The 23,972-nt window shown below is 38.3% G+C and overlaps 1 protein-coding gene across 1 annotated transcript in view; it reads right to left on the reverse strand.

The window, feature by feature from the left end:
- Positions 1 to 130: 130 nt before the first annotated feature.
- Positions 131 to 23,972, reverse strand: part of c12h2orf69 (chromosome 12 C2orf69 homolog) — a 39,917-nt gene continuing 16,075 nt past the window's right edge. Inside the window, exons 2-3 of the mRNA XM_039818650.1 lie at positions 4,676 to 4,914; positions 131 to 2,319 (exon numbers count right to left, since the gene is read on the reverse strand). Coding sequence (XP_039674584.1) covers positions 1,842 to 2,319; positions 4,676 to 4,914 — 717 coding nt within the window. The 3' untranslated portion in view covers positions 131 to 1,841. The remainder of the gene's footprint in view (positions 2,320 to 4,675; positions 4,915 to 23,972) is intronic.

Consider the following 23,972-nt stretch of genomic DNA (forward strand, 5'->3'; position numbering starts at 1 on the left):
CATCTTTTGCTGCCACCTGCTGATTCAAGAGAGCTCTGTTGTAATGTCTCTGTTGCATTCTCTCATTGGCTAACAGTTAGCAGGACAAAATAGCATGGTGACAACATATACCAATTAGCAGGCAGATGGATTTTAAATTAGGCAAGTCATCTTTAATCAGCATAGCATACAAGAAGATAACTTAATGGAATGATTTTAAGTTACATTCAGCAAAGTGAGTTGCAGCCATCAGCATAGTGCAAAGATGCTTACATAGAGATCATACAGACTTGAGTTCATCATATAGAAATTAACACATGCTGATACATTCGCACAAAACTAGCAGGCATGTGTCTTTTTCACATATTGCAATAAAGTTCAGTATATAAAGTATTTCTGCCACCATGAGGGGAAAAAAAACACGAGTTTAAATGTGCCTTGTTTCATAACATTATTACAGTTTTTCTAGTTATAGCAATTGTTTTCTAAGGTAATTTGATATAGTGTCAAAACTAAAATGTGAGGAAAAGAGCCAACCAAAGGGACTACTCCAAAGTTAACATGCTCAGTTAATATTTTAAAAATGATGTTATCATGAAATGGGCCGGTATGTCAAAGCAACGTTATATTGTTAACAGCACATGACAAAATCTCTCCTCAGGGTCCACATGATCTTCATCAGCAGAAGAAATTCAAAGCTAATCTACTCCATTTACTGAAAAAGAACCTGATGTGACCAACAGCTACTAAATTAACCTTGAGGTGAGATTGTGTTGGGATCAAAGTAAAGGACCTTTTTTTATGTTAACCAAGTAAATTAGCCAAACATTTGAAAACAATCAAGAATTCAGCATCAGACATTCAGATGTCTTAAAGTAGCTCAACACAAGTGCACATGTAAACACGATGAAAAAAGCTGTTCTGCTTCAGCCGAACATAAATTAAAGTAATAATCTCAGAAGATTTCCACTGAAATAAAAGCCTGTTACTATCTATTGCTGAATGAGGTAACACAATGGTGATTGAGCCTATGGCCTTGCGTTTGCAGTATTATAAACTGTGGCGACATTCCCGGGTAAAATCACAAGCAGCGCACATTCAGAGACGCGTTTCCCATCAGCCAGCAGTGGTTGGTCCAGAGATGGTAGGCGGAGCTTAACGCAACAGACTCACCCAGAGTGATAGAGAAAGACATTATATCTCTATGGCTCTGGACTCACCCTTCAACTCACTTTTGTGTAAAGCGGCATGCTGTTTTGTTTTGTTTTTCCGGTCTCTGCTGGCGTTGTGAGTAAACGGTTACTATGGCCGAACAAAGAAAGAAAAAAGAGCGATGTCTACTGACAATGAAACAAGTGAAAGTGAGATCCAAAAACACCTGCGATCAGCATCAAAACAGAGATCTTCAAGATTGTACCTATAAGTTCAGTTAAAACTAATGCAGAAATTAAAACAAGTCACAATGTAACACTTAATCATGTACAACGCAAATTAGAGAAATTCCCTCGTACGCTAAATCCAACTGAAACAACATACATCATTCATGTTTCTAAATCAACAGCTCTGAAGCAACCTTGAGCCAGAATCAAATGGAAAAGGTTCCATTAAGCCTGAAGAATAAAGCCCCCTACCTGCCTGTTCCTACTGTGGCCACAGGGGGGGAGGGGGGCAGGGGAAAGGCTCCTGGGTCATCAAACTCAGGACAAGTGCATTTAGCAGTAGGACGTGCAACACACCAGCATCTGTTACATCATCAGCATGTTCTAAAGTCTGAGCCCTTAAATCATAAAAAAAAACACATGAGGTAAGACCAGTGAACGAGACACTCAATGTTAAGTGCTCGGGACCAACCGAAACCAAACTCAAAACTCCTGAATGACCCTGAAGTGGTTTTCGATGGAGGGGGGCTCGTCCTCAAAGTGCAGCTTCTTTCTTGGGCGGGCCCCAAACTCCTCCAGGGTCTTAATGAAGTGTCCGTGCTCACGGCCCACCCAGGCCCGCATCGGGTCGCGCACCTCGTACGGGGTCACGTGGGCGTGGATCGACACTCCGCAGGAAGCCAGTTCCTTTAACGCCTGCTTGCTGGTCACCCAGGTCTCGCTGCCCCCGGGGTGCCCGCCGTCCAGCCAGTATATGTCCGAGACGCGACTGACAAAGTGCGCCATCTGCAGGTCTGCGCGGGCGCCGGCCAGCTCGTGCACCATCTGGTTCAGCACCACGCAGCCTTTGCTGAAGCCCACCAGGGTCAGGGAAAACCCTGGGGGGATGCTGTTGGCGCCTCCTTGTGGCTGAAGGGGGTTTGGTAAGTTGGCTCGCTCCATGCCGTGGCTCAGCAGGGCCCTGTGAGCAGAAAGGCTTCAGACTCGGTGCACGGACGATACCACCAACTGTAACGCAACTCAAGCTCAGACTGTAATGGGATTCCTGAGACTTTGGCAATGCAGACGTCTTTACAACTGATGCACTAAGAATTCAGCAACTACTACTACCATCGTTTGGGGAAAATGCGAGGAACCTATTGTTTTTCTGCTGCGCAATCAAATTTATTTATTTATTTTTTTATTTTTTTAAATCGGCTTGGGGACGCTCAAAAACTCACAAGAATCGGCACACTTCTCAGACCTAGTGAATATTGCAAAGTTCTGTAGTGACTGGGCTCGGACGTGGCCAGCGGCCTCCATAGCGCCCCCCAAACACACACCAGGGGCCTCATTAATAAAACCTGTTACGCATGAAAAAGTTGCGTGAAGGAGGGTGAAATTTGTCGTCGCAATAGTCGGGATTTATAAAGAATTTCCACGCGTAAACATTTTCCCAGTTTTCCGCAACCTTTTGACCGTGTGTGTGATCGTGTGTAATGCTCCCGAGGTTTTGTAGACTGCGTTTTAGTGAACTCCGATGGTATGCCTGTTCTCCGAACCTAACCCAGTTTTTGTTCCCTGAACCCAACAATCCCGTTCTTGCTAAACCGACCCAGAGCCGGTCGCGGCGCCCGGCGAGGGGCTGCCAGCAACGGGGGGAGAGGCAGGGGATCCTCCCACACCGTGCTCTCCCCTGCCTCTCCCACTGAAATGCGTTGTGTTTGTTTGATGTGTGTGTGTGTGTGTGTGTGTGTGTGTGTGTGTGTGTGTGTGTGTGTGTGTGTGTGTGATTGTAGGTGTCTGTGTGTGGAAATGTTGTCTTTCTGCACCTGCTATTCCCACACAAAGTTACCAAATTGTTACATTTCAACCACTTTTACCTGTTTTGATTAAGTTCTATTTTTTACCTTTTTAATAATTGAATTTCCTTGTTTTCTCACAAAAAACGAAAATGATCTTATGATCAAGTATTAAGGCAGTGTAAAAATATGAACACCACACGAGGGTTAAGGCTTCCAAACGGGATTTAGTTTGGATGTTCTACCTCTGTTAGGAGCACCTCGATCTCACAATCACTGAATCGGGTTTTTTCCCATTTTTCCGTTTCGTGATTGGTGATCGAGGGCTCCTTTCAAGGCTGTTATATTTATTGATTGATTGATTAAGATGGACCTTATTAGGACAAATATGGGACGACCTTGGGAGGAGCGTGAGGCTCGTGCAGGACCGCATAAGGTAACGCACGTCCGTATTTATAACGAGAAGAGTGCGTACAGGTGTGTGCCGCAAGGTGTTATAAATCTGAATATTAATTTTGCGTACGAAAATTCTGACTTTTTGGCGCACAAAATCTTTCAGAATACAATCTACGCACAATTTTATAAATAAGGCCCCGGGGCTGGGATAAAGTTCCTTTGATATTCCCAAAATTTGGTGGGAGCATTGCTCTTATCTCCACACCCCTATAGCGCCCCTAGCCATATTTTGTAATCATGTGAAAGCGAGAGCTCTCTTGTCCTCGAACATCTTTCTTTTGACAGATGGCAGCGCGGATTGGTCCTGTGTCTACTGATGCACTCCATGCTGATTGGCTGATTAGGAGGCTGGGCTATTTTAACTTCCTGTGTCGCGAGTCTACACCAAGGCTTGATGTTGGCAGCAGCTTATTCCTTATCATTCTCCAATCTTTGTACCGCAGGGCTAGTTCTATGTTAACGGTGTTAGTAAAAGTGCTGTAGTAAACCCGACTGTTAAAGCAAAAGGCTAACCGCTAGGGCCGGAACAGCCCCGGTGTTAACGGTGTTGCCGTGGCAAAACATGCTTCAAATTTCACATGCTGGATAGGAGTCCAGGCCTGGTGACATCTGCACCTTCAAATTGCCCACAAAAGGTGTCAGCCTCCACTTAACCGTAACACAGTTATTTAATGGGTCCTACACCTCGGGTTGGAGGATTCCCGCTCCTCTGTTGTCGCGCCGCTGCGATAACCGTGCTTTGGGCCCACTCCTTGGGTGGTTGGATCTGGTGCCTTTATAACACGTTGTACACTACCTGCTCAGCAGATGGACAAAGTTAGCGACTAGCTGGTGAACATAGTGGAGCATTTAGTCAAATATTTCCCTCAAGAGGTGGTGGGGACCAAAGCAGAGTTAAAGGAGGAACGAATATTGGACATCATATAAGTTACATGTCTGTAAGAAGTGCGGAGTTCAAAGCTTGTTTCCTGTCCCCTAAATGACCAAATGGGATTTAACCCATACAACATCATTCAGATGCTATACGTTGGATAAACTGATAATGGAAGAAAAAGAGTTTAAAAAACAACAACAAGAAACCTGAGTTGGTGGAACACTCCAGTGTCAGGTGAGTAGGGCGAGTGCTCCGGGGCCCCGAACATGTTGCTCTCCACAAAGTTTTGGTAGCAGCTGAACTTGTGGAGATACATGCGGGAGGCTCGGACCACCCAAACATGTTGGTGAGGGAAGCGTCGGCCCAGGGTGAGGGCCACCTGCTCCAGACTCCAGGAGAGCCACTGGGCTCCTTCGGGCTGCAGGGCCATCTCCTCCTCAAAGTTCTGCACAGACAACAAGAGAGAGAGGTTGTTTAAAGCTGCAGTACACGACTTTTACACACAGGACAGACTGATGTCATGAAGTGGCGTATGTATGACACGCCAATTTGTATGCCATTATTGACGGGTTATCAAGACGCATACTCGCTTTTTAGCGTGTTTATTAACACAGTTTGGCCTCCATTGACTTACATTACCTTGCGATTGCGTGTGAATTTACGCCGTAGCGAGTAGTATGAAAGGGAGAAAATCCGCGTAGGGAGGTTGGTCGGGGTGGAGGACGGGTCAAACACAGGACTTTCACCCAGGAGAGCGGGGATCGTGTCCCACGTGTCACGTTTCCTAAACTCTTTTACTAAACCCAATCCCGCTGTTATTTTCCTAAACCCAACCGGTTCTTCTTTTACTAAACCCAACCCGTCCGCTGTATTCGGCGATCAAAATGTAGAAATGTATGTTTACGTCCGCTGTATACAGCGTAGACATACACGCGGATAGCTCAAAATGCGTACAGATAAATGCGTATAGATGGCTTAGGAAAGTATGTTTACGCAAAGTCATGATGTCACTTTGCACTGGAACAACATGAAATATATGACATATACCTATCGTCGCTCTGCATTTTAGTCCATGTGTTGGAACATAAACATGTCTAGCTAAGGAGTAGGGGGTGACTTAGGCCGGGTTATTGGGCCTTTAAACACTTGAAATTCAGAGAGAACGATGCAAAAAAAAACAACACATCTTTCAAAAAATACTCTAAAAGTCAAAGATGTTTGCAAAAATGATTAATTTGTTTCTCTGACAAATGTTAGCTTCGATCGGTGAGCCAATCATCCTCTTCAGCGAGCCTGACTGAAAACATCACACACACATCAGTCTCTCTTTGACGCACTTAATTAGTTCCATCAGCAGCATCTCTTCAGTCTGCCGTCATACTGTGAGGTCCTGAACACAAGGACTTCATTCATTTTATTAACATGGAAACATCACTGTGACAGCATCCTGCACATACAAACGTCTCCTGGCAAATACCAGCACACTGTGGGAATATTAACACTTGCCTACTGAATTGTAAATGAGCACACTGAATAGATAGATGGATGGGGCACAAGAAAAGCTTCAGGACATGAGGCCAGTTCTTGAATTCGTGATAGCAATTAGAAAAGAAAAAAAAATGGGTAATGTTTAATCTTCAATTCTTTTTTTACACTTGATTAGTAAGTGTCCCTTCCACTTACTTAAAAAAAAGAAACAATATGCCTCTGATGAGAAAGTTTTGCATAATCTGACAGCTGCAGCAATTAGATGTTTGGCACAGGCTGGAGAGACCTTACCATGTCCTACCTAAGCGGTTTACTCAGAACTGCACACATGTTCCCAAACACACACACACACACACTGCTTCTCTGCTGGTCAGCTCTGCAGATTCAAACATACAGTACACTGATGTCTCAGGGGAAAACAAAAACCGAAACATATTGCACAATAACTTCTACATTTAATGCTGCCCCTGTCGAAAAAAGTCAAAGAATACAATTTGAACTGCCTTAACTAACCCTGCAAGTGATACCAGATATACTTCCAAACTCTGGAAACACTGGGACACACATCTGTATATGTTTTAAGTATTGTGCATAGCCATCTTTGTGTCTGTATAACTATGTATGTATGTATGTATGTATGTTTTGTATGTTCCCTTTATGTAATATGTTATGTGTACTTTTATGTCTAGACCTTGAGTCTTTAAATAAAGTTATAAATAAAATATTGTCTGGTATGACTATGTATTGTTGTATGTTGTGTCTGAATGTGCCTGACCACAAATGAAGTTCCCTCACGGGACAAATAAAGTTCTTTTGATTGTGATTTTAACTGACTATGTCGAAAAAAGTGATGATGGTAAGTCATGGTATAGCATGTTGAAATAAGTCATTGTATAGGCTGTCAAAAAAGTGATATAAAAGTATAGTATGTCAAAAAATAAGTCATAGTATGTCGAAAAAAGTGATAAAAAGTGATAAAAACGTCATAACATGCTCAAATAAAGCCATAGTATAGCATGTTGAAAAAAGTGTAAAAAAAAAAGTCATAGTATGTTGAAAAAAGTGATAAAAAGTCATAGTATAGTATATCGAAGAAAAAAAAGCCAAAGTATAGTGTCGAAAAAAATAATAAAAAGTCATAGTATGTCGGAAAAAAAAGTCATAGTATAGTATGTCAAAAAAAAAGTCATAGTATAGTATGTTGAAAAAAGTGATAAAAAGTCATAGTATAACATGCTCAAATAAAGCAATAGTATAGCATGTCGAAAGAAGTGTAAAAAAAAAAAGTCATAGTATAGTATGTCGAAAAAAGTGATAAAAAGTCATAGTATAACATGCTCATAGTATAACATGCTCAAATAAAGCCATGGTATAGCAAGTCAAAAAAGGTGATAAAAAAGTCATAGTATAGTATGTTGAAAAGTGATTAAAAAAAAGCCATAGTATAGTATGTCAAAAAGAAATAATAAAAAGTCATAGTATAGTATGTCGAAAAAAAGTGATAAAAACGTTATAGTATAACATGCTCAACTAAAGCAATAGTATAGCAAGGTTGGAAAAGGTGATAAAAACTTCATAGTATAGTATGTCGAAAAAAAATAATAAAAAGTCATAGTATAGTATGTCGAAAAAAGTGATAAAAAACGTCATAGTATAACATGCTCAAATAAAGCCATGGTATAGCAAGTCGAAAAAGGTGATTAAAAAGCCATAGTATGGTATGTCTAAAAAAATTATAAAAAGTCCTAGTATAGTATGTCGAAAAAAGTGTCACAAAAAGTCATAGTATGTCAAAAAAAGTGATAAAAAGTCATTGTATAGCATGTCGAAAAAATAAAATAAAAAGTAATAGTATACAGGGTTTCTGCAGGTATCAGCAAATCTCATTTCATGCTTTTTCATGCCCTTTTTTCATGCCACTTTAAACTAATTGCATGCCCATGTCCAACTGCAGATACTTTCACACACAAATTGTAAGCATTTGACAATGCCAATTTTTAATATTTGAAAATCCAAATTTAACTGTCGGATGGCTCACAAGACGGTTTACGTCATTAAACGCAACACAAGGTGCTTCACAAAATAAGAACACAACAGAAATACAAATATTTAAAACACTGTTCACTGAGCAGCTCGCATCTCTGCCCTGCGGATCTCAAAACAACATGCACCGATAATTAAAAGTAATGAACCTATACTGCTTGACGGTGAACGGAAGTCGCCTAAAATCATGTCAACCAGTCCCAAAACTTGCATTTTCCCATTTTTCCGTCATTTGATATTTCCTCCGTTCTTTCGCCACAGGCATTCACCACTCACACCATAGACAGTAGACTCACACTCACCCGCCGGATTGCATTACTAGTATCCGGTTACGCGAACCGTGCACCAGCAGTAAAAACAGCCAGCCAATTAAAAGGTTAACCATTACGCTATACTTCCGATCAAAATTAGATTTAGATGTTTATATATAACAAAATAAATCGTGAAAAACAATGTTTTTATTCCATCAAGTTTACATAATTTTTAATGCCTTTGAACATCGAAGTTCATGCTTTTTCATGCCAGTTCATGCCTGAATTTTCACAAAATCTATTTAATTACTTTTCATGCTTTTTAATGACCCGTGGAAACCCTGAGTATAGTATGTCGAAAAGAAATAATAAAAAGTTATAGTATAGTGTGTCGAAAAAAGAAAAAAAAAGTCATAGTATAGTATGTCGAAAAGTGATAAAACAAAGCCATAGTATAGTATGACAAAAAAAATTATAAAAAGTCATAGTATGTCGAAAAAAAAAGTCATAGTATGTCGAAAAAAGTGATAAAAACGTCATAGTATAACATGTTCAAATAAAGCCATGGTATAGCAAGTCGAAAAAGGTGATAAAAAGGTCATAGTATAGTATGTCGAAAAAGGTGATTAAAAAGCCATAGTATGGTATGTTGAAAAAAATAATAAAAAGTCATAGTATAGTATGTTGAAAAAAGTGTCAAAAAAAGTCATAGTATGTCGAAAAAAGTGATAAAAAACGTCATAGTACAGTATGTCGAAAAGTGATAAAAAAGCCATAGTATAGTATGACAAAAAAATTATAAAAAGTCATAGTATAGTATGTCGAAAAACATTATAAAAAGCCATAGTATGTCGAAAAAAAAGTCATAGTATAGTATGTCGAAAAAAGTGATAAAAACGTCATAGTATAACATGTTCAAAAATAATCATAGTATAAAAGTAATTTAGAAATAAAGAAAAATCATATAGTATAACCAAAATTACGAAAAAAAGGTGATAAAAAAAGTCATAGTAAAGTATGTCGAAAAGTGATAAAAAAAGCCATAGTATAGTATGTCAAAAACATTTATAAAAAGTCATAGTATAGTATGTCGAAAAAAGTGTCAAAAAAGTCATAGTATAACATGCTCAAATAAAGCCATGGTATAGCAAGTCGAAAAAGGTGATAAAAAAGCCATAGAACGGTATGTCGAAAAAAATAATAAAAAGTCATAGTATAGTATGTCAAAAAAAAAAAAAAAAAGTAATAGTATAGTATGTCAAAAAAAAGTCATAGTATAGTATGTTGAAAAAAGTGATAAAAAGTGATAAAAAAGTCATAGTATAGTATGTCGAAAAAAGTGATAAAAACGTCATAGTATAACATGCTCAAATAAAGCCATAGTATAGCAAGGTTGGAAAAGGTGATAAAAAAGCCATAGTATAGTATGTCGAAAAAAGTGATAAAAAGTCATAGTATAGCATGTCGAAAAAAAATAATAAAAAGTCATAGTATAGTATGTCGAAAAAAGTGATAAAAATTTCATAGTATAACATGCTCATAGTATAACATGCTCAAATAAAGCCATGGTATAGCAAGTCGAAAAAGGTGATAAAAAAGTCATAGTATAGTATGTCGAAAAAATAAAAAAGTCATAGTATAGTATGTTGAAAAAAAATAAATAAAAGATCATAATTATAATATGCCGAAAAAAGTGAAAATAGCGATAGCAATGCCCAACAAAAGCAATAGTATAGCAAGGTTGGAAAAGGTGATAAAAACTTCATAGTATAGTATGTCGAAAAATAAAAAAGTCAGTATAGTATATGAAAAAAAAAAAATAAAAAAAGTCATAGTATAGTATGTCGAAAAAAGTGTTAAAAAGTCATAGTATAGTATGCCGAAAAAAAAGAAGAATCATAATATAGTATGATACCAAAAAGTCATAGTATAGTATGTCAAAAAATAATAAAAAGTCATAGTATAGTATGTGAAAGAAGTCATAGTATAGTATGACAACAAGAAATTATAAAACTCATAGTATAGTATGTCATAAAAGTTATAACATGTACGACGAAAAAATACTAAAAGTCATAGTATAGTATGTCAAAAAAAATAATAAAAGTCATAGTTATAGTTATGTCAAGCAAGTGCGTAAATACGTCATATGTTGGAAAAAATTATAAATGTTAGAAAAGTCGTCGTAAGTTAGTTAAGATAAAAAGTCAAAAGTGATAAAAGTGATAATAATTATAGTATATGAATAGAAAAAAGTGATAAAACGTCATAGTATAGTATGTCGAGAAAAAAAAAAGTGATAAAAGTCATAGTATAGCATGTCGAAAAAAATAATAAAAAGTCATACTATAGTATGTCTAAAAGAAATAATAAAAAGTCATAGTATAGTATGTCAAAAAAAAAAAGTAATTGTATAGTATGTCAAAAAAAAGTCATAGTATAGTATGTTGAAAAAAGTGTAAAAAAAGTCATAGTATGTTGAAAAAAAGTGATAAAAAGTTATAGTATAGTATGTTGAAAAAAGTGATAAAAAGTCATAGTATGTTGAAAAAAGTGATAAAAAGTCATAGTATAGTACGTCGAAAAAAAGTGATAAAAACGTCATAGTATAACATGCTCAAATAAAGCCATGGTATAGCAAGTCGAAAAAGGTGATAAAAACGTCATAGTATAGTATGTCGAAAAAAGTGTTAAAAAAGTCATAGTATAGTATGTCGAAAAAGGAAAAAAAAAGAAGTCATAGTATAGCATGTCGAAAAAAGTGATAAAAACGTCATAGTATAACATGCTCAAATAAAGCCATGGTATAGCAAGTCGAAAAAGGTGATAAAAAAGTCATAGTAAAGTATGTCGAAAAAAATCCATAGTATAGTATGTCGAAAAAAAGTGTCAAAAAAGTCATAGTATAGTATGTCGAAAAAAATAATAAAAAGTCACAGTATAGTATGTCGAAAAAAAATAATAAAAAGTCACAGTATAGTTTGTCGAATAAAGCCGTAGTATAGCAAGTCGAAAAAAGAAAAAAAAAGTCATAGTATAGTATGTCGAAAAAAGTGATAAAAATGTCATAGTATAACATGCTCAAATAAAGCCATGGTATAGCAAGTCGAAAAGTGATAAAAAAGTCATAGTAAAGTATGTCGAAAAAAGTGATAAAGTCATAGTATAGTATGTCGAATTTTTTTTTTTAAAGTCATAGTACAGTATGTCGAAAAAAGTGTTAAAAAGTCATAGTAATATATGTCCAAAGAAAAGGATAAAAAGCCATAGTATAGTATGTTGAAAAGTGATTAAAAAAAGGTCATAGTATAGTATGTCGAAAAAATTTATAAAAAGTCCTAGTATAGCATGTCGGAAAAAGCCATGAGTATAATATGTCAAAAATTTTCATTTTTCGCAATTTAGCTTATCAGCATTCGCACGCATTCTATACGGAAATGCATTTTCTAGTTTAAAAGCTTTTTGATATACTGATCATTTTGTATTACATGCCTGATACCGTCACTTAAAATATGTTACAATTATATCGCAATGGGATTCTGGAAATTGAAGTCTGGTTCGCTCCTACTCAGATAACCAGGTTCAATTTTGTCAAATCACCAGTGCGTCTTACACAAAGCTTATCCAACCTCACAGATGAAGGTGGCATCAATACAGGAAGTGCACCATATCTCTGCAGACAATGCAGTCTCCAATCACTCTATTCTTCTCTGTGGGTAGTGCTTCTTTTTTAGTTATTTTGTGACATATTATTACTGAGCTCTAGACAGTCTCTCCTATAAAGTATAAATAAACTTGACCTGATATCAATGTAGAGCAGCCAAGTGTGACGGGGTCAAATATCTGCCCTCATCTGTTAAAAAACCTCTTTCAGATTTACTAGCTTAAAGTTACAGATTTGCGGTTATGCAGTGTCAACAATAAATTTGTGCAGAATGTACTAGGCTACATACATATTCTGCTACTAAAATGGGCAGGGTTCAACGCTTAGGTTTTTCACTTGTCCGGTCGGCGGCAAGTAAAAACAATTGTACTTGCCAAAAGGTAAATTTTATGAGGAAAAACATCGGAAAAAAGTTAAGAAAAGCCCGAAAGCAGCATAAAAAAAATCGAGAAACAATGTTAAACTTAGAAAACAACAACACACAAAAAGCAAAATTTTCAACAAAAAATTCAAAAAAGTCAAACGAACGCATCGAAGTGTAAAATAATATCGAAAAAACCCATCAAAAGCATTAAGGCGCAACTCAAATTCTTGATTGGCAAAGGGCACACAAATCAAATGATTATGATACAATGATGCCCAAACGGGCAAGTGGGTTGTTATATTTACTTGCTCGACGTAGCGTACGAATTCTAATGCAAGCAATCCTAAATGTGTCCCCATGACGTCCATAATGATGCGCGAGGCAATTCCTTTGGTTTAATGAGTTGTTTTTTATGAAGCAGTAAAACAAAAATACTTAGTTTGCAGATAACCTTTCCTGACACCCATGAGGTGTCACATGCATGTGCTATAAAGGTGTTTTCCATCTCAAAAATACATAATCATTACCCTATTAAATGTCACATGGTGTTTAGCATTCATATAAGTCAGTGAAGTGGCTGCACATAAAAGAAATACACAGAGACACCGAAATGTATAGGCCCTTAGTTAGAACTACATGCACTACCTCAAAATGGAAAATCTTGAATACTACATCAAAATAATAAAACAGAGTCCTCCCCCTCCTCCACAACAACAACCTATTCAGGAAAGACAAGTTAATAGACTATTTAAAAAACAAAACCCTCCGCAAAAGCAGCCGGACCAGACTCTGTGTCTCCCTCCACCTGAAGCACGCCTGCGCAGATCAGCTGTCTCCAGTGTTGTTCACAGACATCTTTAATAACTCCCTGGAGACATGCCCGCACCAGCCTGCTTCAAGTCCTCCACCATCATCCCGTCCCAAGAAAACAAGGATCACAGGACTTAATGAATACAGACCCGTTGCCCTGACCTCTGTAGTTTTTGTTTTTGTTATAGTTTTTGAGCGCCTTTCTCTGGCTCACCTCAAAACCCTCACCAACCCACTGCAGTTCTGGTTTTGGTAGAGATGAGTCCGCCTACAGACCACCTGGTGATCTGGTGCAGTCAGAACAACTTGGAGCTAAACACTCTGAAGACAGTAGAGATGGTTGGGGACTTTAGGAAGGACGCAGCCCCACCCACCCCCATCACGCTGGGTGACTCCATAGTCAACATTGTGGAGTCCGTCCGCTTCCTGGGCTCCATCATCTCCCAGAACCTCAAGTGGGAGCTGAACATCAGTTCCCTCATCGAAAAAGCCCAGCACAGGCTGTACTTCCTGCGGCAGGAGGCTATGGTCCATGACCCCCACTGACACTGACTCTTAACCCCCCCATCCCTAGTCACTACACTTTGCATTAACCTTCATCCTAGACTTACATCTCCACATACTATATATTCTTTACAAATTTAATTCAGCCTCCTTTTTCTCATGCAACAGTTATGTTGTATGTATATATTTGTTTTTCTGTATTTATTGTTTATTTCTTATGAATGTTTAATATGTTTGTTTGTTTGTTTGTTTGTTTATGTACAGGCACCAAGACAAAACAATACTAAGTGTAACTTGATAAAACCTTTTTGATTCCGATAAAAGAATCCATCATTGTATTTTCGTAAGTCAGTCTGTATTGTTATAGTTTTTGTCTTTGTAAAGTTTGAAAAAAGTTAAATGGGTGTGATCTACACCTCTCCACAAAATCCCCTTTTTAAAAAGCCATGGATGGAGCTACCACATATATCTGAAAGCCATATCTGCCCTGTCGCTTTGAGCCCTGACAGGATTTTATTAACCAATCTGTGTTTATTTGGGTGTCAGTGAATGGCAATAGTATAACAACCCCGTCACACTAACAACTGTCAGTGAATGAAAACATTTAGTTATCATCTTCTGTTGACACCGTGGATAACCTGAGACCCCACAAAAGGCGCATATATGCGTGTTTATACCGTCCACGCATCGCTCACCTGAATATCCCCGTGGAAAAACACAACATACGCGTTTCTGCTCTCCTCCTTGGGTTCCGCAGTAGTCTGACCGTCTGTGTCAGGCCGGAGGAGCAGCAGGTCGTTAACTCGGCTCGGGTCGCATCCGGGCACGGCGAGCAGCTTCTGGAGCCTCAGCCGCGGGCTCCAAGAGCGTACATCTCGGCTGGCTGCTGCGTGCAGCCCGGAGGTTCAGAGGATGTCGTCGCTGCCACAGAGGTCATCGTTATGGCCACAGCTATTAGAGTGAAGTTCTGCTCGAGCGGCTTGCATCGACTGGACTCTAAAATAAGAATATGATTTGGCGTTTTTTTCTCAACGCAGTCGCGCCATGCTACTGCTGCTGTCACCTAGCTAGCTAGCTAGCTACCTATGAGTGTGTCTCTGTTAAGCTCTGCAGCGAACGAAACACAAAACTATGCGAACTATAGCCGAAATACTTATCATTACACACGGTGCCATATCCGTCGTCAATCTCTATTGTAGCAGTTTCACAGAATAAACTCATATATTTAATTCTGACAGTTTATGCTATGGGTTTTTGTCCACGAAGGGGCGCTGTTTATCATACTACCATAGCTGCCGGAAACCAAAAGCATTTCTGACTCCAGAGAGAGTGTGGCGAGCGAGATGGTGTACTCCATCTACTTCCGTTTTACTAGTCAGTCAGTCAGCTACACCAGACCGTTCGGTTAGTCGAGGGCTGGGGATGAAGACATATGGGTAAAATAAAATAAAGAAATAAATGCAGAAAGGAACACATACATAAATACATTCACTCACAAGAAAGAGTAGTTAAAAAATTATGCAAAATACGTCACATGCTGATAATTTAAGCGCCCTTCAGAAAACCCGAAGGTTTCCAGTAGGGTGAAAACGAGTGAACTATCTTTAGCTACACATGCTAAAGTCTACTTGTGTACATTTTGGTGGATGTGGACTACCTATACGGTATTACAGCAGCGGCTCCAAAGTTGGTGCTCTGTTGGTGTTTTACAGAAATCAGTGAATAGCTTATTTTCCCCCGTGGTGCAACACCAGACTGCATGTCAATGCTGAAAGAGAATTCAATGTAACGCAGGTATGCCATTAGTTTATGGACTGATATATACTATTAGACTAACGTTACATGTTTCTTTGACTTGCAGAAAATAGCTAGTTAGCAAGTTACTTCAGCCTGGACTTTGAACATGTTCTGTAAGTACTGACAGTCAGCACTGGTATGAAGAAACACTACTCAGTTTCATAATTCCCATAGGCTACCGGACGACTTTATAAACTATTTAACATAACACTTAAATAATTTAACTGTCATATTCAGTCTAGACTTAGGTAGTCTCGCATTGCCAAGGTGATGGACTCAAACACATCTCACAGTTTTTTTTAGCTGTTGTCATATGCAAAAATAAATGCAAAAGGTTTACCATGATATCATTGGCATTTTTTTAGCCAAAAATAAGTATTTTGTTACTTTATTGTTCCCGTGAGTAAAGGCCAGCTCATGTGTGTATCATCATCATTAAAGGCAATCTAGAAGGAATGGTTGACGCTTCAGCGGTTTATGGTTTATGTTAGCCATGCAGTTAGTAAAGAAATACTCCACTTATTTCTAAAATAACACACAAATAAATAAAATAACATTATTAGATAGATGTTTATAGTGACACCTTTTAAAGATGCGGTAAAAGAGTGAGCTCTTAAGTTTTGTTGAACAGGAGCCACGTTAGCCACAATTGACAATAATATATGATAATGGTAAAATTTAGTGCTGTCAAACGATTAAAATATTTAATCGCAATTAATCGCGCATAAGGTCATAGTTAACACAACACACCCAACACAATCGCAAATTATTCGCACTTTTATCTATTCTAAATGTCTCTTGATTTCTTTTTTTCCATTATTTTTCTCATTTTAATGCTCTTATCAACATGGAAAAGTGGATAGGCTTGCTGTTTTGCGCCCCTGGCTTTGTTTTGGGGGAGAGTTGGCCTCATCTGTTGTTCATTTTGAGGGAAAATAACAATAGCACAATTAGATAGAAGTCAGCAAAGTGACAGTTATTTTAGATACATATAGCAACATATACTGAAGTTTGCTAACAGAACAAGTTGCTTGTTGCTTATGAATTTAACTTTTCATTTGAAAATTGATCTTTATCTTTTCGAAAGGACACAGAAAGTCATTATCTTTGCTGTGCTTTCTTTGGATAATCATTTAGGTGTCGTGGAATATTGTATATGACTGGCTGTTCTTCAGCTTTTTCTTCATCTTTAGTCTGCTCAGTGCACTTCATATTTCAATCCTGCACTTTCAGCAGCAGCAGCAGCTGTGCTTGGCAGAAACATGGCCTTATCTTCCCTGGGCAGTAGACTGGTGGCGTGTCTTCTCAACGTTTCCGAGGCTCGCAGGAAAGACCTGGTGGAGACTGTGGCCAAGGCAGCCTTATACAACGCTGAAGGCAAGGTCGCTTTTGTTTTGTATCACGTCTTGAATCAAATTGATCAGACTGGCGATAATCAGTAATCTGATCAAATCAGAATCAACTCAACCAGAGCTGCGAAGATTAATCGACTAGTTGTCAACATTTAAATGAATCGCCAACTATTTTGATAATCGATTAATCAAGCTTGAGCCAACATTCTCTGATTCCAGCTTCTTAAATGTGAATATTTTCTAGTTGCTTCTCTCCTCTGTGACAGTAAACTGAATATCTTTGAGTTGAGGACAAAACTAGACATCTGAGGATGTCGTCTTAGGCTTTGGGAAACACTGATCCACATTTTTCACCATTTTCTGACAACTGATTGAGAAAAATAATCAACAGATTACTCAACAGTGAAACTAATCGCTAGTTGCAGCCCTAAAAACGTTTATTCTCAAGCTGCGTTACAACCCAAAGCAGGCAAAAAGCCAATGATAAGTCAGCTAACCTCAATCTGGAGGCAAAGCTTCCTTATCATGCTATTCATCATCATTTTTCACATTACTGAATTTACGTATTCACACCAGCACAATGCTATATTTCCCCGCAACCACTTCCCCAGCCGTCCTTGGTGATGTTGTCAGACATGGTTCCTGGTTTTGTGAGCTGAGAAAACTCAGGCACATCACCTAAAACATCCATTTTTTTAATACAACTACACACCAGGTGTTCGACATAGGGGACCACAGTGCTGAACATCTTCAATGACCATGACTACAACCGTTCTGTCATCACCATTGTGGCCAGTATCGACTCCATCGTAAGTGTTGAGCCTTTACATTTCGGTGAAATATCGGTTTTTCCATTCGTGCTCCTACTCCGAGGGAAGAACAGAGTCAGCTACCTACACTCCAATCCTCTGAGGGGGGGGATCAAATCCTTTAATAAGCTTTGTCAGGGATTTAAACACAAATATATTCAGGATGAACATTTTTCTGGCAAAGAACACAGTGACATTTTATTGAATATTTATCCTGAACACGACCTTCTGACAATGCAGCCAGTGCTGTCAAGGTTTATAGTTGTTTGTCCGCTCACTCCTAAAGACAGATACATCAGCTTCATTTGACCAAATCTTTGGTTTTATTAGGGATGTAACGGCACACTCAGCTCCGAAGTCGAAGTCATGATTTTTATGTTCACGGTACGATTTTCTCACAATTTATTTTTAAACAGAATGAGCTGCAGACAAATGACTGAAAAAATTCGGTAACAGTTTACTTGAAGATATCGACATAATTGTGAAATGACACTGGCATAACTATGACATGACACTGTCATGAACGTGTCATAAACGTATGACTTCTGTCATTAAGTGTCATTTGGTTTTTGTCATGACAAGTTGACATTGTTTGGTTGTCTTGATTATGTCAACTTGACATTAATCAAAAGTGACATTACCCAAAGTTGTCTTGGTCGCGACAAGTTGTCATTAAATTAGTTTGGGATGTCTTTGTAATGGCAGCTTGACATTAACCAGGATGACATTACCAGAGGATGTCTTTGTAATGACAACTTGACATAATGTTATCCTGTTAAATGTCAAGTTGTCTTAATAAGGACACTCCAAAGCAATGTAATGTCAAGTTGTCATGACGAAGACATCCTCTGAAGTAATTCCCGGTTACAATTGTACTCATTACAACACATCCCAAAACAAATTTAATGTCAACTTGTCATAATCCAGACAACCCAAACAATGTCAACTTGTCATGACAAAAACCGAATGACACCTTAATGACAGAAGTCATAAACGTTCATGACTTGTTTATAACGTTTATGACACATTCATGAGTGTCATGTCACGATTATGTCGATATCTTCAAGTAAAGTGTTACCAAATATTTCTTTTATCTATATAAAGTGTGCAAAACAACAGATGTGTGCTCTTATCAAAAGTGCAAACTGAAATTGTATTTTATCTAAAATAACAAAAATGTAATAAAAAACTGAATAATTTTTTAAAACAACTCCAACACATCAAAATAACTAAATAAATAGAAAAAGAATCCCTTCAAATGAATACACTAAGAAGAACTAGTGACGCCTGAACTCAAAAATAGTGAAATCAAAAAGCAGATTACGTCTAGGCAATCTGATTCATTTATTATCTCACAGTTTATGTCCATTTTAACCGACTTCACGATGCATCGTCCATCCCTAATTTTTATCATATTGAATACTTCAGACTTGGATCAGTAGTTTTGCTCGAGGCACACACACATCTTTCAATTTAAAAACGGACTGCTTTAGATGAATAGAACACATTACTTAGCTTTGTAGTATTTTTTGATGTCATGTTGTCGTATCTTCAGGGGAGGCGGTTCTGTCTGCATGCGAAAGCCTGCGGGCTGATCGACATTGGGCGCTCACACGTGGGATGCACCCATGTATGGGTGCTGTCGACCAATACCCATCTACCCCTGGGGGGGACGTGGGTGGAGGACTGCGCCTGCAGAGGCTCTCGAGTGTGCGGTGTGCGTGTGTGTGTGCGCGGTGCGCGGTGTGGGTGTGTGCGTGTGGTGTGTGTGCGGGTGCGCAGCGCGGTGTGCGTGTAGCGTGCGTACTGCATTTCTATACCGGGATGGGGACCTTGACCTGAATACACACTCACAAGGTGGGGACTCGTGGTCACCGGGGGGGGGACCAAAATCAGGGTCCCCACGGGCAGACCCTCCAAAGCATAGAAAACAGCTTCCTGATATGCCCAGTATCAATATCTCCAATGTCCCCTTTTGGGGGGGTTTCCAGGAGAAAAAATGTGTGTGTGTGTAAGACGCTGACGTCCTACTGGCAAACGGTGGTATTGCAAGTGTGTGAACTTTTCTGTGAACATGCGCGCCCTCCTGGTAATAAATGGTATTGCAGCATAATGAAAATTTAACTCAGTCAATGATGCACCCCTCCTGGTGGGAGATGGTATTACAGCATAATACAATTTGAACACGTTTCTGTGCGCCCAGCCATAGTAACTCAAACTCAGAATACTTAAAAATTAAAGTCCTACAATTTGATCAATATCTACTGGTTTAACATAAAATTCAAAATTCAATTCCAATTTAAAAAAGCTATCTCTGCTTAAACATGTCCTAGAATGTGCTTTTTCTTTTGTTTAATTTGCAATTATAACTAAAATGAGGCTATTTATTGTCTAACATAAGAGAATTATGAACAAATCTTGTTGCCTTAGTTAAGTTAAATGTTACATTTTACTGTAATTATATTGCAGATAGCTAGTTTATCTTTGTGTCATAATACTAAAACTGTATTTACTTTGCCAGTTACCTGTTTATAGACCTAAATTATCAAGATAGGATTACTGATTTTCAAAAATGTTTTTTATCCTGATGATCCATCAAATATACTAGTGAATTAGTGAATCTATTTACAAATGGTTATGAAACTGTAAAAAACACACCTCACTATAGGCCTATTGGCCCTTCAGATCAATAGATAAATCTTCTTGCTCAGTTATTTCTTCATAGTTTTGTTTCATAACATTAGAAACTTGGTAATATAGGCTACTAACCATGCATGCAACATCTTCATCATGTCAAACGCCTGTGCCTAATATCTTCATTACCTCATTCATCTAATATAACTATATAACCAGACCTAGTAACCTTGCAAAGGTTCGATTTGTGGATTACAGCTCTATTACATTACATGTCATTTAGCGGGAGGTTTTTTCCAAAGTGACTTCCAATTGTTACATATGTCAGAGGTTGCACCTCTGGAGCAACTAGGGGTTAAGTGTCTTGCTCGGGACACATTGGTTGATGTATCGCAGTGGGAATTTAACCCAAAACCGTTATGCTGGAGATGGGGTTTCCCATCTGGCCACATATTTCCAAAATACTGAATAGGAAACATCATTTGAGGCTCAGAAAGCACACATCTCACTGACCATGTCTCGGCACTGGAGCCCTACAGTGCAGTTTGCTCTCCCTTTGCTTTACGCTCTGTACACTACTGACTGGCCCTCCAGGACCCCCTGTAAAGCTTATATGCAACAATGATGTGTCAGCTTACAGACATGATGTCAAGCAGCTGGCATCCTGGTGCAGCCACAACAACCTGTAACTAAATGCTCAGAAGACATTGGAGATGATTGTGGACTTCAGGAAGAGCCCCCCCTGAGCACCCTCCATCTGCCCTTAAAGATGATAGGCAAAGGTTCGAAGATAATAACCCCATTCAACAAGTATCACACGTTCCACATTCCAGCACTCTTTCAATTTTCAGGAGTAACCTTCTAATACAGTAGCTTCCGTGGCAAAAGTTTGAGCTTAAAGTTCCAAACGCACTATGGCACAAAAAGTCTAATGCCTCTACTGATGGGGGGATCTGTAACATACAAAACCTTTGCCTAAATAGCGACCTTTTCTACAATACTGCTGGTTCTGTGGTGTTGGCGCTTAAAATCTGATGCCTGCAGTGTGCCATGGAAGCATCAAATGAGGCAGGTCAAAAGAACTGCGTCCAATTATCTTCAGTGCGTTTGGGCCTTGATTTACAGCATACAACATATTTTTCTTTTGATAGAGAGCAAAAATAAAAAGGTAGGCTTTAATATATATAGCCTATTTCATAATTATAACTTCTGTAATATATTTAAGTTTCGAAAAAGTTGGGACCTTTACCTATCATCTTTAACATTCTTGGCTCAGTAGTCACCACTGGGACACACATTTAAGAATACACAATATCCCAGGATCTGAAGTGGGATGCAAAAATCAACACCAATGCAAAAGGCCGAAAGAGCATACTTCCTGCTTCTGGTAAGGTTAAACAGGACTCAGGACTTGGCCAGACTCAGCTGCATTATCCAGTTTGCTAAATTGATCATTGGTTGAAAGCTACCATATCTATGTTTCCCCTCATTAACAAATAACTGTATGTGTATATATGACAGCCTTCTGCCACAAACCCCTTATAACCCTCACGCGCTATTGCTATTGCTTACAAAGAAATCTGTATATTCTGTTTGATAAGATCATTACTCCTACCCCTGCGCAGATTTCCTTTTTTACACTCAGCCCAACCTAGTTTGATAAAAAATGTAATATGTTTCCATGGATTAATCATGGTGCTGCATCTGTATCCTTCATAACTTGGGCTGTTTAGGTTTAAAACAAACAAGCACGTTTCTAACTGTGTGTTCAGGTGTGCCTGGATATTACAGAACTATGGGTCTTCATGTTGAGGTAAATTTCACAAAACAGAAAAGTCAAATCCATAATTTAAAGTGTGTTTTCAGTCATCCAGGTCAGAGGATGCCTTGAATTACTCAGCAAGAGCAAAATTGTCTTAAAATAACTGCAAAAAAAATCAGCAGTCGTCCATTTTAGTAAAAAATGATGACCAGTCAGGGTCAGTAAAATTGCAATTTCCATATTCCCTTGAATGCAGCAGTAGTGCAGGTGCAGATTGCAGTCCCTCCCCCCACCCAATATGTCTCAACTGACCTGGTTGTGACCTCTGATGCAAGAGAGGCCCAGAGGAACAGACAGTTTGGCATGAATTCAGTTATTTCCAAACAAAACCTCACGTTATTTTATGCTATACATGTTCAATAAAGACTAATGTATTAAATATGTATTCATTATAATTATATTTATAGTTATTTAAGAGATGATTAAGATATTTTGATACTTAAGTAATAGCCACAACAGGCCATAGTATGTTGTGATAAAGGCACAACATATAGCAGGGCAGATAATGTTAGCCTAGCACAGACTTTTGCACAGACTATTTCTTTTACATAAAGCTAATGAAAAGGCACACAATAACAAAAACTAACTTAAATCGGACCAGAACTAGACAAGCAACTAACTACTGGCGGCAGTGGTAGAAGAGCAACTCCTGTTTTCTGCTAGATTAAAATTGCTGTGTTTATCAATGAAGAAGGCTTTGAAGAGAGCAAACAACAACTTCAATTCCTTTTAGTAAAGGGCTGTCTGATGGCAAAATAAAGCGACGAAAAATTCTAAATATATACAGTATATAGATACTTCGCCAACCAACTCTGTTTCATGGCAGTGTGTGTGCAGATGAACAGCTTTTGTCCGTTGCAACCAGCTATCAGTTTGTGTAATGTTGTATCTCAAACTTGGAGTGATACTTGTTGTTCAAAGGAATTCTAATTATAGCTTTTGTATGTGGTTGTTATTATATCACTGTTATGAACCAGAACAAATCAGTTTGCTTGATTTGAGCAACCTTTTATATTATGGTTTTGATAGTTTAGTTATGCCATCTCATTGCTGGACTACCATACCTGATATTCAAGCTCATTTGAAGGTTTGGTGCAGTTCAGCTTTATTGCTTGCCATCCATTCTCCCTTTTTTTCCCCACCATGGATACTTCTGATGTTGCTTCAGATCTGCATCTTATCCCTACATTTCATTTACATATAGATAATATAGTATAAGTTTAACAATGATGAATACATTGTTACTTTTGTAATTAACTTTAAAAAGCTGTAAGGCCTAAAGAGAACTATGAATACAATTCTTGAAAACTTTAAGCTCATGTATTAATAACAATACTCCAAACCATATAATTTCTATGGTTCAGACTGCTTAAAGCTGCTTCACATAAAAGCCGGGAAAAATGCTTCCGCGCTGGCCAATCCATTGAGAGCAGTGCCGCCTAACTAGGCACTCGCGCTACCCCTGGCATCATGCACCTCTCAGAATTGCGAATTGCTCGCTTGCTCTCAGCAAAATTACATTTTTTTCACTCAAATTCTAAAACAAACAGGACATCTTAAAGGCCCCTTTCTAGTGTATTTTTGACATATTTATGGTATTTCATATTTTTTGAGTCATTTCTCATGACAATTTTTGAGTAACAAGTGAGAGGCAGTTTCTGTGTTGTTCTAATAATTGTCTCATTTGTGGTCTGATAAACACTGACTTTATCAAATTGGAAGTTTCTAATATATTATAGAAGAGTTTAGACCAAAGATTGGCGAGACACAACTGTTTTAGAACATTGCAGTTTCAGCAGTCTAAACTGGCTCATCTCAGCTGGACACAAACCGGCTAATGGTGTTGCTGCGACTCAGCTGGTCAAGTCTCCAGAGGCTGGTTTTAAAACGTTAGAGACGTCTTCTGTTTCAACAGAAGTCAGCTGGTTGAGTGAGCTTACAAACTATAGAAATAAAATGATCCATAAT

This window comes from Perca fluviatilis, chromosome 12 (genome assembly GCF_010015445.1).
Source record: "Perca fluviatilis chromosome 12, GENO_Pfluv_1.0, whole genome shotgun sequence".
NCBI classification, from domain to species: domain Eukaryota; kingdom Metazoa; phylum Chordata; class Actinopteri; order Perciformes; family Percidae; genus Perca; species Perca fluviatilis.